The following is a 16,279-nucleotide window of genomic DNA, read 5'->3' on the forward strand; positions in this document are numbered from 1 at the left end:
GAATTGCAGGGGTGCCAATACTTTTGGCCAGCACTGTGTGTGTGTGTGTGTGTGTATGTATGTGTATATATATATATATATATATATATATATATATATATATATATTTATATATTATATATATAATCTTTATTAATATTAGTGTAGCTATGTATATATACACACAGTGCTGGCCAAAAGTATTGGCACCCCTGCAGTGTGTGTATGTATATGTATATATATATATATATATATATATATATATATATATATATATATATATATATATATATATATATATATATTTTTATTTTTTTTTCTTCCTGCTCACTGCATGGGTGCTGGGGACAGTGAGCTCAGAGAAGAGCAAAAAAAATAAACTAAATCAGAGGAAGATGGCCATTAAACTGAGTAATTATTGCTTTAGCTCAATTATGGTGTAATAGCCCTTTAAAACACATCCAGATGAGACCTCTAATGATCAGCAGATCGTTCTGGGTCCCGCCGAATTCCCTTTCGATTGGCTCAAATTACAGCAGCGCTCACTTCCTATGAAGGCATACAAGTAAAATATATCTTTGTACCGTGTTAGCCAGTAGAGATAAAAAAAATTGTTTAAAAGAACAGAGAGTCCTCAGTGGTTGATACCTTTTAATGGCTAACTGAAAAGATGGTAATAATTGCAAGCTTTCGAGACTACTCAGGTCTCTTCATCAGGCATGGTATAACACAAAATCTGAAGAGTCACGTATTTATACACAACAGGACTTAGAATAGTGCAGTAAAAAAAAAAAAAAAAAAAAAAAAAAAAAAAGGAACAAGTTATATGAAACAGAACTATCTCTATGGCAGGGGGACAAGCTGTTCTAGCCATAAATACTGATGCAGTTCAGTGTGAAAGTTTTATTGTCCTTTGATAAGGGTCTGGTCCAGGGCATAATGGGTATTGTAGGTATGTAGAATTGGGTTTGTAATCCAGAGTCCTTTGGGGATCAGATTCTCCTTTTTGCATTTGGATAAGAAAAATATGTCGCTGTCCAGTTGTGCGCGTTTCTTCAGAAGTGTCTTTAGTTCCATAAAGATGCGGTACATGCCCTGGACCAGACCCTTATCAAAGGACAATAAAACTTTCACACTGAACTGCATCAGTATTTATGGCTAGAACAGCTTGTCCCCCTGCCATAGAGATAGTTCTGTTTCATATAACTTGTTCCTTTTTTTTTTTTTTTTTTTTTTTTTTTTTACTGCACTATTCTAAGTCCTGTTGTGTATAAATACGTGACTCTTCAGATTTTGTGTTATACCATGCCTGATGAAGAGACCTGAGTAGTCTCGAAAGCTTGCAATTATTACCATCTTTTCAGTTAGCCATTAAAAGGTATCAACCACTGAGGACTCTCTGTTCTTTTAAACAATTTTTTTTATGAAGGCATAAGATTTGTCCGAAGGAGGAAAGAGTGAAGCCAGCGCCAATTGTTAGGTCTCACGATCCCAGGGAGAGGCAGTGTTGAGACCTATGGAATGGCGCCGGTGGTGAGTATAAGGGCTCGCTCATATCAGCGTATAATACAGGCGAGTCCTATCTGATGATTTATCGGATAGCACCCAGACCAGTGTTATACTATGGGACAGAGCAGATCTGAGATTTATTTTTTTTTTTTCTTATGCCAATTCGGAATGAGAAGAAAAACTCAGCAAACTGAGTGCCTCCGCAAGTCAGATCACTCACACCCATGGAAGTCTATGTGACATATCGGACTGCACTGATGTCATATGAGTGCAGTCCAATATACGCAGAGAAAGGTAATGGAGAAGATGGAGAAATTAAGCTCTCCTCCTCCTCACCTGTGATATGAATCACATATGTGAGAGAGGAAGTATAATGACACTCGGTCTCGCTTGGAACAGAGCTTGAGTCAAATGTCAATAGTATAACACATCTGATGCTCTCGCATGAGAGAATATACGCCGGCGTGACCCCGACCGAAGAGTTATTATTTTACAAGAGGGAAACATAGGGATTGAGAAGGGTTTGTCTGAGTAGTGAACACCCCCTTTAAAAGCTGACCTTACATATAATAACACATGACTTTACCACCTCCTCCAGAGCAGAGATGACCCTTCCAGTGGCTTTTTACTCTGGGTCTAGCCCAGGGCTGCCATCAGGACGTTTTACTTTTTCTGGACATTTTATCAAAAAAAAAAAAAAAAAAAAAAAAAAAAAAAAAAAAAAAGCTTTTTTTTCTTTCACAGATACATTGGAAAACTATAAATTAATATGATTTTAAGTGATCCTTGCCTACAGCCCATAGTTCTCATATCCATTAGCTGCATTCACTCTGAATTGTAAAAAAATGATAATTACAGTGAAAATAACCATCAGGATTTTTCAGCCTCAAAAACAAAACAAAAAAAAGGAAAAATTAATCATTGACTAATTTTTTTTCTTTGAAAAATGGAAAAAAGTGCATTTTTGTTATGGACTAACCAGGATTTACTGGACGGTTGAATCCTCTTTAGTAGTTGTGAGTGTGCGGATGTCCCTTTTGGTCTGTCTGTCTGTCTGTCTGTCTGTCTGTCTGTCTGTCTGTCTGTCTGTCTGTCTGTCTGTCTGTCTGTCTGTCTGTCTGTCTGTCTGTCTGTCTGTCTGTCTGTCTGTCTGTCTGTCTGTCTGTCTGTCTGTCTGTCTGTCTGTCTGTCTGTCTGTCTTATGGAAACAACATTTTTTTTAACTTCTACCCAATAAAAAAAAAAAAAAAAAAAACACAAAACACCAGAACATGGACACACAGTTATTATCCGCATGCTGTCAGATTATTTTTTTTGTCACGTATCCATTGACCTGAATGGGAAATTGTTTTTAAATTGGTCTGCAGTATAAAAAAATTTAAAAAAAAAAAAAGAAGAAAAGAGGGGAGAAAACATAATGATATCAAACACGTAGAAGAAAATTGGAAAGGGGCCAAAAAAAAGGGGGCTCAAAGACAGTAAGACATATTGAAAGGAGTTATACCTATTGGAACAACGCTAGTAAGGCCGATCCTAAACTTTTATGCATCATTTAGGATTACCTGCATGTCTCTTGTATGTCAAGGGTTACCGATCTATTTGATTTAAAAGTAATAGGTCAGTGATTACATGTGCTGTACAGTCAGCAGTGTAAATATTCACCGATCAGAGCAAAGGGAAATAAACCTGAAGAAACAGCTAAAGGTTTGCCAGGAAGAAACGGAAATGAACCACTGCCCTGACAGAACTAGCTGAACCAGTTAGTAGTGCCATTCTACTTCTTGAAGGAGTGGCTGCACAGTCTTACAGGACATGGGTGAGGCCTGTATGACCCTTAGGAGTACAGGAGACAAATTTATCACCATTGGTAACATCACAACAGTCGTCAACGTTTTTACCTCAGTACCATCCCCAACTCTCGACATGGCACTGTCTGATAAGTGGCACACACCTATAGTAGAAAAAAAAAAAATGTATTCACACAAATGGTCATGTTGCCGATGATCTAAACAGGCGTGGCATATTCTCACTTACATCTATACAGTCATTGTATTATCCTGCTGACACATTAAAGGGGTTGTCCACAGATCTCCAGACGCGGTGCAGCGTGTGCAGTTTGAATATAGCGCAGCTCGGGCTTGTACAGCGCCAGTCCAGACAGTCACATACAACGCTTTGCCACCTCCATCAATCCTAGCTGCGATGGTGGCATGACCTCCTTTAATTCTGTTAGGCCTAAAGCCTTCAGATGCCTTTATGCCCACAGCTAAATTTCAGAATAACATTCAATGGCTGAAGATTTTCTTTTTTTACTTGTATAATACATTCGTTATATCATTTTTTTTTATATATAACCCAGTATTCCCAAGTTTTACATGGGGGAAAAAAAAAAATACGGAAGGGTAATCTTTTCTACAAGAATTTAAAACCTGTTAGCACTATAAAATCCAGTCAGTACAATATATCAATACCAAACGTGTTCTTTGCTGTGGGGCCTTACAGCTAAGTTCCCATATTTATTCCAGCATCTCCCTGACCATAAGTTGGTATATATGGTACATATGTACCGCCCCACGCTCGGCCGCAGCCGAGCCGCTCGGATCCGGGCTCGTTTGGTGGGTGGCTCGAGCGCCTCCGGGCCCGGGGGTCACGTCGCTCTGAAGGGAGGCTGGCGCTACGTGAGGGGTCTTCGGTGGGGAGGTTCACGGCCGAGGCCGTGGTGTTTAGGGATGTAAGTTCGTGACGCCACACACGGGTTGTGGTGAGTGTGGACACCACCGCTGCCATTAACTAGGTTCCCGGGGACGGTGTTGTGCAGCCTGGTGTTGACCCCTCCGTGGGTAGGGGGTGATGGTCCCGGGGCCCGGTGGTTGCAAGGTGCAGGCGTGTTAGTGCGGTGCGGTGTGCAGCCCGAGGGCACTGTTGTACTCACTATGACAGATACACCGGAGTCTCCGGTAAACCAAAAAAGGATGATGGGCGGTGGCCGCAGCCGGCTGCGTCTGGTCCCCCACCAGGTTGGTGGTCCCCGCCTTTCTCCTGCACCTCTTTTTGTAGAACTTGACTGCCTATGCTTCAGCAACGGTAGTCTGCTCCCCGGCTTTATGTGTGTCAAGGAACCAGGTTGCCCGCAGGCGCTGGCCCGTGGGATCTCTCTGCCTGTGCGGTGGCTTTCTATCCCCCTCGGTGGGCTGTTGCCGTCTTTCGTGTCTTGGGACGGGAAAGGACCTAAAGGTCCAGACCTCAATCAGTAAATTCGACGTGGTCCAGTGGCTTCTGGACCTCGTTCTGGGTCTGAATACCCCTCCTGGTGCTCCGGTTTCCAGTTGGTTCCCCGGTTTGGTACCGGCGGGCCACTCGGCTCCTGCAGGCGGCAACCACCGTCTGCCTCCTGGTCACAGGGTATCCGGGCTACAACCCAGACCCCTGGCAGACGTTTACACTTTACTCCACTCCCTTTCACCTCCAAAACTAATCTCATCTGCAGCGTTTTCCCGCCTCAGGCTATCCGAACTCCTCGGTGGGCGTGGCCAACCACCTGGCTCCGCCCCCTGGTGTGAACGTCAAGACCTCAGAGGGGTGACTCAGGGTTTTAGGTTGGCTGCTGTTACCTTATTAGGGGGAAGGGTGTTTGTGCAAGGGCCTACCTGTGAGTACCTGGCTAGTCCAGGGCATCACACATAAATGGGTGCAAACTAAAATTATTATTTTAAGTGCTATGGGCAGACATGGTGGAGCTCTGGAGAAGTGAAAAAGTATAATGCTTAATTTGTGTGGCTATGGGGAGGACATTTATGCATGATATGGAGGCATTATGAAGAGAACGCAAAATGACCATGCAATGTGAATAGATATCTATATATACACATAGGTACATATCATACACACATTTTTCTGTTTATATAAACTTAATGGCCTAGGGCAGGGCATGTTGGTATGGCTTGATCTGTTTCCTCCCAGCACCTCTCTCTTTACAGATCACTGATAATAGTGAACAATTAGTAGTGATCTGTGAACAGAGGATTATTTGCTGTGAGGACAAAGATCACATCCTCCCAGCATATGTTCCTCCACTGTATGCCACAGCTGAAAAGCAGTGACTTCATTTAAATAAAACACAAACAATACATTACAGTACAGAAGCACTGTAGTGTTTTGTACATGCAATCAAGTGATCGAGATACAAGCCTCAAGAGGAAACTACTTTTTTTTTTATTATTATTATTAATAAGCTATTCTACATTTTCTTTTTAAAAAAATTCCCCTTTTCCCATTCTGCAAAATAAAAAAAAAAAAAAGCATCTATGTATCCAATAGAAACTACAGATCACTACAATACTTTTAATACTATACTTGCCCTGACTGATAAAGTTGTGAATTCTATTGTGCAGTGAATGCCTGTAAATTAAAACCCTAAAAAAAACCCACAAACAGTAGAATTCCACTGCACAAATAAAATGGCGCCACAAAAAAAAAAAAAAAGTGTGATTTGGTTAAATTGTGAAATTTTTACCTCTTTACTATGCAATTAACAATGATTGTCATGTTGGATATCTTGTTTTATATGCTTTACATGTATAATATGACATGTTTTACAATAAATATAGATTGAACATAAAAAATGTGTGTGTGTGTAATATATATATATATATATATATATATATATATATATATATATATATATATATATTATATATATATATATATATATATACATACATACATACATACATACATACATACACATATACACACACACATATATATACACACTGCTCATTACTATGTATTTGGGACCAAAATTCAAAGTCTTTGGAAGGTGGAGATGGGAGAAAGTTAAGAAACCACAAAGGGGTTGGAGATCATCTTCAAATGTCAGGAGTGCACTGCTCCTCTACATCCCTGGGATGTAGAGGAGCAGTGAACTCCTCTACAACTTCGCTGGGGGGGGTAGGGTTGCTCTACTCCTGATGATTGACAGTCCAGACAAGTGGTTTGTGGTGCTGCTGCACAAACGGAGTGCTTTCTGATGTTGCAAAAAGAAGAATCGGAAGATGACCTGGGCGGTGAGGCCGGCCTGATCCAGCAATCCAGCCAGCTTCAGAGCAGCGCATTCATGCTGTACAGCAACAAGCTTGTAAGCGCTGCAATTCTAACCTAACCTAGATAACCTAGGCAATAAGCAGTACACCACAGCATTAAAAATCCCACCATTCTTGAAAACCAAGAGTATTTTTAATAAGGAAACTGCAAAGTTAATTGTTTTTACAAACTCTTTGCTGTTTTATCCATTTAAAGTGAACCTGTCATCAGAAATTTAGCTTGAAACCTAAACCTTTCCCCCTCTGCAGCTCCTGGGCTGCATTCTAGGAAGGTTCCTGTACTTTTTGTGGCCCCTTTTAAACCAAATTAAATACTTTATAAACTTGTACCTTTTGCTATGTAAATTTTGTAAATCGTCCATGGGGGCGGGCTCTCTGCTGACCGTTGCTGTTACTCCAGCACATTGACGCCGTCCCCCCACGCTCCATTTCATCCATCAGGACGCCGCCCACTGCGCCCGAGGTGCTGCCCACGCCAGGATCGCTGGTGACGTGTGTCACAAGCACGAAATTATGGGCGGCGCTGTGATTGCATCGCAAGTGCCCGCCCATAATCTCGTGGACGCGCTTTCCCCCACTGCCTCCAGCGTTCTGCGCAAGCGCTCGCCGGCCAAATGATCTGACGTCACCTCCTTCCCATCTTACCCTGCAGCAGGGCAAGATGGGAAAGAGGTGACGTCAGGTCATCTGGCCGGCAAGCGCTTGCGGAGAACACTGGAGGAAGAGGGGAAAGTGTGGTCACGAGGTTATGGGCGGCACTTGCTGATGACACTCACAGCGCCGCCCATAACCTCGTGCCTGCGCAAAACGTCACCAGCGGTCACACAGTGCACAGTCCCGCTACAGTCGCACAGCGCATGCGCGGGACCACGGGCGGCATCCTGAGATATGAAATTCAGCTTTGGGGGGCGGCGTAAATCTGCTGGAGGAACAGCAACGGTCACCAGAGAGCCTGCCCCCATGGACGATTTACAAAATTTACATAGCAAAAGGTACAAGTTTATAAAGTATTTAATTTGGTTTAAAAGGGGCCACAAAAAGTACAGGAACCTTGCTAGAATGCAGCCCAGAAGGGGGAAACTTTTAGGTTTCAAGCTAAATTTCTGATGACAGGTTCCCTTTAAGATGAGACAACCCCATTGATAAGATTGGTGATATGAGGACCCTGGTTTTGTGGCAAACACATTTATACCATTTTGCAGACTATGAATCCATACTTACAGGTAGAATCCAGCTCTCATCCAGAAAACTAGAATTCTGAAGAGAAAATGACAAAAGACAAAGATTACAACAGATTTACAGTGGAATATTAAAATAATGCTGAAGATCTTACATTTATAAAGGTTACAAGAAGCTTCTACCTCTCCACTATGACTTACCTGCAGATTCAGCTCAAAAGTGCTTTGTGATATGACCAGCAGCAAAGACAGGAAGGGCTCTGTGGGGGGATAGTCAGTGGTTACACGGGGTACAGGTAGATCTGAGACTGCCATTGCTCCTGAATCATATATGTGTAGACTAAACTGGCAATTACGAAGTAAATTATTACATAAAAAGAATGTATTACCCAAATGTTCTTCATTTCCCAGTACAGAAAATAGTGGATCGTACCACTGCAATAAAAGGACACAAGTTAGAGTATGAATATTGCAAGGAAAAGGAAAAAAGTCTGTGTAGAAATGTCAGCCAGTCTAATAATGCAATCTCCCATTTGGTGCAGATCAGATGTGGAAAATCCCCCCCCCCTTCCCGTTCTTGAACTGCAGAAGCATCAGGAAACTGATACTCGCGGAACCTCTGAGACATGCACGCCCCCTGTTCTCAGACTGCGGAAGCATCAGGAGACGGATACTCGCAGAGCAGAGCTTCTGAGACGTGCACGCCCCCTGTTCTCAGACTGCGGAAGCAGCTCGATTGATACAGCTCGGAGCTGTACAATGATGTGTGACATGACATCCCATACGGGATATTAAAAGTGTACTTGTCATCTGAGATTTATAGTGTATGAGTGCAGGGACAGTGCAAGCATCTGAATTGTTATTTTGTATGGTCTTATATTGTCTGTACATGTCCCCCCTGAATTGTAAAGCTTGTTGTAATGTAATATTGTAAAGGGCTGCGTAATATGTTGGCGCTATATCAATACAAATTATTATTATTATTATTATTAATAATCTCCCTAGAGTAACCCTTTAATGCTTGGTATTTTTTTTTTTAAATACTGCTTACTAAAAGGTCACCATAAAAATTAGATATTTCTCAGCCAAAGTAGTATTTGGCCTACAGCAATATTTCCTGACTGTTCCATACAAAGGGATGCTCAGACTCCGATCAGTGCTCTTGAGTTCTCTAGAAGAGAGCTGCTGCCAGATATTTATGGCAGTGGCTTATTTTCCAGGGAACATAAGAATCAGCAATTTGGAATCAAACAGTCCAGATCCTTCTCTTCCTCTACATCATTTGTCAATGAGAAGTCAGGAGGCCTCCATACACATTAGACAGTCCCATTGATATTGGTGGGAAGGGTTCTCTTTAGTCTACTGTGTATGGGGACCTTAAGACTAAATACAAGACTGAAGCTTCCTGTTCAGACTTTTCAACAGTCATTATTAATGATAAAAATAAAAAGGCTGATACAGTAGACAACACTGTATCCACCATATGTGATGGCCACAGCTCACCTCCTCCCCTGCCTGAACAATGGCTTTTTCCCTGACGAGAGTGTGACGCCCTGGACTAGTCAGGTCATCCCAGGTAGTCACACACACACACACACACACACACACACACACCCTCCCCTTACAAAGGTGACAGCAGCCAACCTACAAACCTTTGTCACCTCCCTCTGGGTTTGATGTTCACACCAGGGGGCGGAGCCAGGCAGTTGGCTCTGCCCACTGAGGAGTTCACAGGCTCGGAGGCGGGAAAACAGCAGAGTTTAGTCTTGACAGTGAGTGAGGAGAGTCAAGTTCAAGGGCAGACCTGTGCCCAGGCCTGCCAAAGACTACACCAGGTGTCTGGGTTGGAGCCCAGGCACCTTTGGCAAAGAGGTAGACGGTGGTGGCCGCCTGCAGGAGCTGGGACTACAGCCGGTGGAACCGTAGGGACCGGGGACGGGCGGTGGCCCGCCGGTACCGAACCGGGGAACCTATTGGAAACCGTAGCACCAGGAGGGGTACTCAGACCCAGTATGAGGCCCAGAAACAACTAGGCTAAGTCAAATCAACTGATTGAGCACTGGACTTTAGGACCTTTCCCACACAAGACCCGACTGAAGACAACAGCCCAACCATTAGGGTAAAGCCACTGCCAAGGCATAGAGACCCAAGGGGCCAGCGTCTGCGGGCAAACAGGGCTCTCCCGACACATAGCAAGCCGGGGAGCGGACTACCGTTGCTTAAGCATAGGAGTCGTAACGTCTACATTAATAAGGTGCAGGAGAAAGGCGGAAACCACCAACCTGTTAAGGGGAAGCTGCAGCCGGCTGCAGGCACCGTTCATCTCGTTTGGTTTACCAGAGACTCCAGTGTGTTGTATCATAGTGAGTACACCAGTGCCTTTGGGCCGCGCACCGCACCAGCACCCAGCACGCATCCATCCCCTCGCCTCAGCACCTCCCGCGGGCCCTCGGGACCATCATCCCCCTACCCACGGAGGGGTCAACACCAAGCTGCGCAACACCGTCCCCGGGAGCCTAGTCAATGGCAGCGGTGGTGTCCATCCATTCACCACAACCCGTGGGTGGCGTCACAAACTCAAATCCCCTTCAAACAACCGCGGCTCCGGCTGTGGACCTCCCCACCGAAGTCCCTACGTGTAGCGCCAACCCCCTTTCAGAGCGACGTGACCCCCAGGTCCGTGGAAGAGCTTGAGCCACCCACCGACGAGCACGGATCCAAGCGGCTCGGCAGCCCGCCGAGCCCCGGGTCGGTACAAGAGCACGGCTAGAAAGCTCTTTTGTAGTGAATGCTTCAGAGCAGCACGATTGCAATCTATGACCTTGAGGCTACTCTATAGAACAGAGTATGACTGTTTATTAGGCTTACTGGCTAGTGGAAAAATTTAAAATAAAAAAAAATAAAAAATTGTTAAATAGGTAATGATATAGGAAAAAAACAAATAACAAAAATTGTTATTGAATATAAAAAAACTAATTTAATCAAAAGGGTAATTTTCTGATTACACATTCCTTTTGAAGATACTGCTTCAAAACACAATCATCCATTTCTGATAATCATGGTAGATCAAAAAAATTAGGATCTAAACATCTCTGCGCTAGTCATTATAATGGGATACAACAAAGACATTGCAAAGCTACTGAGATGGAGACGTATACGTATTACTTGGGAACTGATCTTTAAGAAGGTAGCTAGTACATTACACGTGCAACCCAAGCTTTGAGAAACAATACTTTTTTTGCAGTCCTCACATTCTATACAAACAGGTAAGTTCAGTTAGGATGACATGTGAAGGCTGCAGCATTCAAGTGATCTTGTCTATGCCAGGAGATACAGTGGCCAGTGCCGAGGAGTGGCGCCAGTGTAAAAAGCGACTAGAGTTATTTGTTTTTCTTTTATTAATGCCTCACCCTGAGCCCAAACACAAATTTTAAAATAGTAAAAACCCTTTAATTACTTCACGCATAATGACATAACTGTACATCCAGAGTGCTTTACCAAAATCCACCAGTTATGTCATAGTGATGGTGTGAGGATAAGGCCTGAGCTGTAGGCAGTTTGTCCAGATGTAATAAGATAATCTGTGTGTATACATACCTCCCAACTTTTAAAGAAGGAAAAGAGGGACAAAGTTTGCGGTGTGCGTAGCGCGCCGCAGCAAATTTTTAGGCCACGCCCCCTAACCACACCCATTTCACAGTCACGCCCATATCCACTCCCCATCCACACCCATTCAGCACAAACACGCAGGCAGCCGGCGGGCCTCCAGCACGGACACGCAGGCAGCCGGCGGGCCTCCAGCACGGACACGCAGGCAGCCGGCGGGCCTCCAGCACGGACACGCAGGCAGCCGGCGGGCCTCCAGCACGGACACGCAGGCAGCCGGCGGGCCTCCAGCACGGACACGCAGGCAGCCGGCGGGCCTCCAGCACGGACACGCAGGCAGCCGGCGGGCCTCCAGCACGGACACGCAGGCAGCCGGCGGGCCTCCAGCACGGACACGCAGGCAGCCGGCGGGCCTCCAGCACGGACACGCAGGCAGCCGGCGGGCCTCCAGCACGGACACGCAGGCAGCCGGCGGGCCTCCAGCACGGACACGCAGGCAGCCACAGTGAGGCGGCCGGTCGCCTTCACAGACAGGCGGCCGGCCGCCTTCACAGACAGGCGGCGGGCTGCCCGCACAGAGAGGCGGCCGGCCGCCCGCACAGAGAGGCGGCCGGCCGCCCGCACAGACAGGCGGCAGGGGGGCGCCCGCACAGACAGGCGGCAGGGGGGCGCCCGCACAGACAGGCGGCAGGGGGGCGCCCGCACAGACAGGCGGCAGGGGGGCGCCCGCACAGACAGGCGGCAGGGGGGCGCCCGCACAGACAGGCGGCAGGGGGGCGCCCGCACAGACAGGCGGCAGGGGGGCGCCCGCACAGACAGGCGGCAGGGGGGCGCCCGCACAGACAGGCGGCAGGGGGGCGCCCGCACAGACAGGCGGCAGGGGGGCGCCCGCACAGACAGGCGGCAGGGGGGCGCCCGCACAGACAGGCGGCAGGGGGGCGCCCGCACAGACAGGCGGCAGGGGGGCGCCCGCACAGACAGGCGGCCGGCCGGCCGACAGCACAGACAGGCGGCCGGCCGGCCGACAGCACAGACAGGCGGCCGGCCGGCCGACAGCACAGACAGGCGGCCGGCCGGCCGACAGCACAGACAGGCGGCCGGCCGGCCGACAGCACAGACAGGCGGCCGGCCGGCCGACAGCACAGACAGGCGGCCGGCCGGCCGACAGCACAGACAGGCGGCCGGCCGGCCGACAGCACAGACAGGCGGCCGGCCGGCCGACAGCACAGACAGGCGGCCGGCCGGCCGACAGCACAGACAGGCGGCCGGCCGGCCGACAGCACAGACAGGCGGCCGGCCGGCCGACAGCACAGACAGGCGGCCGGCCGGCCGACAGCACAGACAGGCTCCGGCCGGGGGTGAGGGAGGGAAATCAGCGCTGGGGAGATTAGTTTACTGTACCAGCAGCAGCACAGGCAGCGCTCCTCTCTATGCCACGTGTACTAGGATGGTAGGAGGGAAAAGCAGGGAGGCGGAGAGAGAGTGGGTGGGCGGAGCCCGGGAGCCGGCCGTCCCGCCCGTGGCAACGGGACAAACAACGTAAAGCGTGAAAGTCCCGCTGTATCCGGGACGGTTGGGAGGTATGCAGCATGTTAGAATGTGTACATAAGATCCCGCTGGTGGTGGCCGCAGCTTATAGGTCCCAAATCTGGTGACAGGTTCCCTTTAAAGTGAACCTGTCAGGTGCAATATGCACTCAGAGCCAGGAGCAGTTCTGGGTACATATTGCTAATCCCTGCCTAACCGTCCCTGTATACACTAGCATAGATAAAGAGATCAAGAACAAATATTTTTAAAGATCTTATATCTTATGCTAATGAGCGCGGGGACTAGTCCGAAGGGCGTTACTTCACTTGGCTAGTCGGCTCGCATAGCATGTTAGCATGTTATTACGCCCCTGTGTGAGTACTAACACGCTATGTGAGCTGACTAGCCAAGTGAAGTAACGCCCTTGGGACTAGTCCCCGCGCTAATTAGCATAAGATATAAGCTCTTTAAAAATACTTTTTCTATAGCTGCCTTTATCTATGCTAGTGTATACAGGGACAGTTAGGGAGGGATTAGCAATATACACCCAGAACTGCTCCTGGCTCTGAGTGCTGATTGCACCTGATAGGTTCCCTTTAAAGGGAAACTGTCACCAGAAATTTAGCAAAAAAAATAAAAGATTCCCCTCTGCAGCTCCTGGGCTGCATTCTGGAAAGGTTCCTGTTGCTATTGTGCCCCCTTTGAGACCTAAAAAAATACTTTATGAAGTCTTACCTTTTTGTATGCAAATCTGTTTTTATGGTCACGGGGGCGGGCTGCCTGGCGTCCGTTATTCCCCCTCTTGCCGTTGTACGCCATCCCCCATTGCTCATTTCCATACATGAGGACGCCTTCCTCATGTAACTGTCCTCCTGAAGTTTTGTGCATGCCCAGTGCCACTCTCGCGGGACTGAGCACTGTGCAAAGTGTGAACGCTTTTGAGGTGATTGCGCAGGCGCGAGATTATGGGCGGCGCTGTGATTGTCATCAGCAGCGTCATCCAGGTACCCACCCATAATCTCGTGCCCGCGTTTCTCACTCTGCCTCCACCGTTATGCGCAAGCACTGTCCATATGAACCATGTTACCTATTACCATGGGCGCGAGATTATGGGCGGCGCTGTGATTGTCATCAGCAAAGTCATCCAAGTACCCGCCCATAATCTCGTGCAAGCGGTAATAGGTAACATGGTTCATATGGCCAGCACTTGCGCATAACGGTGGAGTCAGAGGGAAAAGTGCGGGCACGAGATTATGGGCGGGTACTTGGTTAACGCTGTTGATGACAATCACAGCGCCGCCCATAATCTCGTGCCTGCGCAATCACCTGAAAAAGCGTTCACATGCGCAAAACTTCGGGAGGACAGTTACATGAGGAAGGCGTCCTTGTGTATGTAAATGAGCAATGGGGGACTGCGTAAAGCGGCAGGAGGGGGAATAACGGACGCCAGACAGCCCGCCCCCGTGACCATAAAAACACATTTGCATACAAAAAGGTAAGACTTCATAAAGTATTTTTGTAGGTCTCAAAGGGGGCACAATAACAACAGGAACCTTTCTAGAAGCAGCCCAGGAGCTGCAGAGGGGAATCTATTACTTTTATTGTGAAATTTCTGCTGACATGTTCCCTTTAACTGGTAGGGGAGCCAGGATAAAGCAGAGCTGAAGCTGTTGGGAAGCTAGGACCCAGCAGCTCCACAGGCAGGAGACCACTGATCGGTAATAGAAGCCTGCAGATGTCACTCTGCATAGGTTATTACTGGCCAGTGCTATCTGCAGGAGAGAGGAGTGCTGATTGCACGGTCTCCTCAGCTTCCTGATTCTCCGTGTATCTGCAGCAGTGAGAAGCCGCACACGGGGAGTCAGAGAACAGCTGCAGGGAAACGCAGGCTTCGGGACTGGGGATTTCCGTTCTGGGGGAGGGGGGGGTCGGCTCTGGTGCAGGGGGGGCGGCTCTGCTGCAGGGGGGGTCGCTCTGCTGCAGGGGGGGCGGCTCTGGTGCAGGGGGGGCGGCTCTGGTGCAGGGGGGGCGGCTCTGCTGCAGGGGGTGATTCATACCTCAGCAGCAGTCACAGGAGTAGGTGCGCGCTCGGCTCTGTAATGAATAGAAGGGAGAAACAGCGAGGCGGGGCTACAGTGGGTGGGTGGAGCCCGGGACAAACAGCCTCACGGGCGGGACCCGGGATCAAAGGCTCAGAAGAGGGACTGTCCCGCTGTATCCGGGACGGTTGGGAGGTATGTGTATATAATTAAAGCATAGATGTCGTTGCATAATTATTTGTATGTCTGTATGACAATCGTATGAACGCCATAATATGATTTTAAGATGTGCGCTCATCAATGTGTTAACCAAGATGAATAAGCCAAAATGTACAATGAACAAAGAAGTATTCATAACACACTGATTGTATTCAGAATATGTTGGTTCTCACCAGCTGGGATGTGAAACTGGGGCTTTATCTTTTACTCCTTATTCCCGTTTCAAGGTCAAATGTTGGACTGTATAATCATGAGATTTTTAATACATGAGCCATAAGCTTGCTTTTGCTCAAACAGTGAATACGTCCTGGTGTGATCAGTGCTGTCTGATTCATTTATATCTGCGCAGATCGATTTGAAATCTGCCTCTGTGACCCTGACAGACACCATTTGTGGTTTCCCCAAAATTCCCAACCTTGACAATGGCACAGAAGTAATGCCCATGCAACCCACAGCAGGAGTCACCTGTTATACATAGCTGAGCTTCTGCTGAATGTGCTGGGATTAGACCAAAGTCCAATCTGCACTTTAATCTCTAACATGCTGACGTCATTGGTGACAGCAGCATGTGAGGACATTGACAGAGGAAGAATGCTCCTTCTGTCAGCCCATCCGGAGCTGTATTTAAATTTTATGATGCCTTAGGCATTCTTTGTACTTACACCCCTATTGGTAATTATGGATAATTCTGGTACAGACTGGCAGGGTGACTACTAGCACAAATTCAACAGCATTATACATACCTACGAGGCTATCAAGTTCAGGTCAGCAGAAATGCGGCCGTTATGTGCATCGTGATCCAGACTTGGATACATAGAGGATTGAAATCGGCCTTAAATAAGTCTCTCATGTGATAGGAGGGTGATGAGAGAAAAAATGTACACCCTTCCCCAGGAGAGAATAAGTTCAATGCCGCGGTCAGTGATTGACAGCAGCATTTACATGGCAAATGTCAAGGACTGGAGCTAGTTATATTAAATAGCCGACACATGCAGTTTCTGGAGCAGTTACTGCGCCTGAGCCCACTCCATACATGAGCAACCAACTCTGCCGTATTTGAATGGCAGATGTCAGGAAGGGCTTAAGGAAAAAGAAAAAAAGGTGGAAGTGTGCACCATGC

At 47.4% G+C, this 16,279-nt stretch overlaps 1 protein-coding gene across 2 annotated transcripts in view; it reads right to left on the reverse strand.

Annotated features, from left to right (window-relative positions):
• LOC142311310 (uncharacterized) overlaps positions 1-16,279 on the reverse strand; it is a 97,260-nt gene that overhangs the window by 42,129 nt on the left and 38,852 nt on the right. For both annotated transcript variants that reach the window (XM_075349612.1, XM_075349611.1), the window contains exons 5-8: positions 8,158-8,203; positions 7,970-8,028; positions 7,812-7,847; positions 3,387-3,439 (exon numbers count right to left, since the gene is read on the reverse strand). In XM_075349612.1, the coding sequence (XP_075205727.1) occupies positions 3,387-3,439; positions 7,812-7,847; positions 7,970-8,028; positions 8,158-8,203 (194 nt within the window). The remainder of the gene's footprint in view (positions 1-3,386; positions 3,440-7,811; positions 7,848-7,969; positions 8,029-8,157; positions 8,204-16,279) is intronic.

Source organism: Anomaloglossus baeobatrachus, chromosome 5 (assembly GCF_048569485.1).
Source record: "Anomaloglossus baeobatrachus isolate aAnoBae1 chromosome 5, aAnoBae1.hap1, whole genome shotgun sequence".
Taxonomy (NCBI): domain Eukaryota; kingdom Metazoa; phylum Chordata; class Amphibia; order Anura; family Aromobatidae; genus Anomaloglossus; species Anomaloglossus baeobatrachus.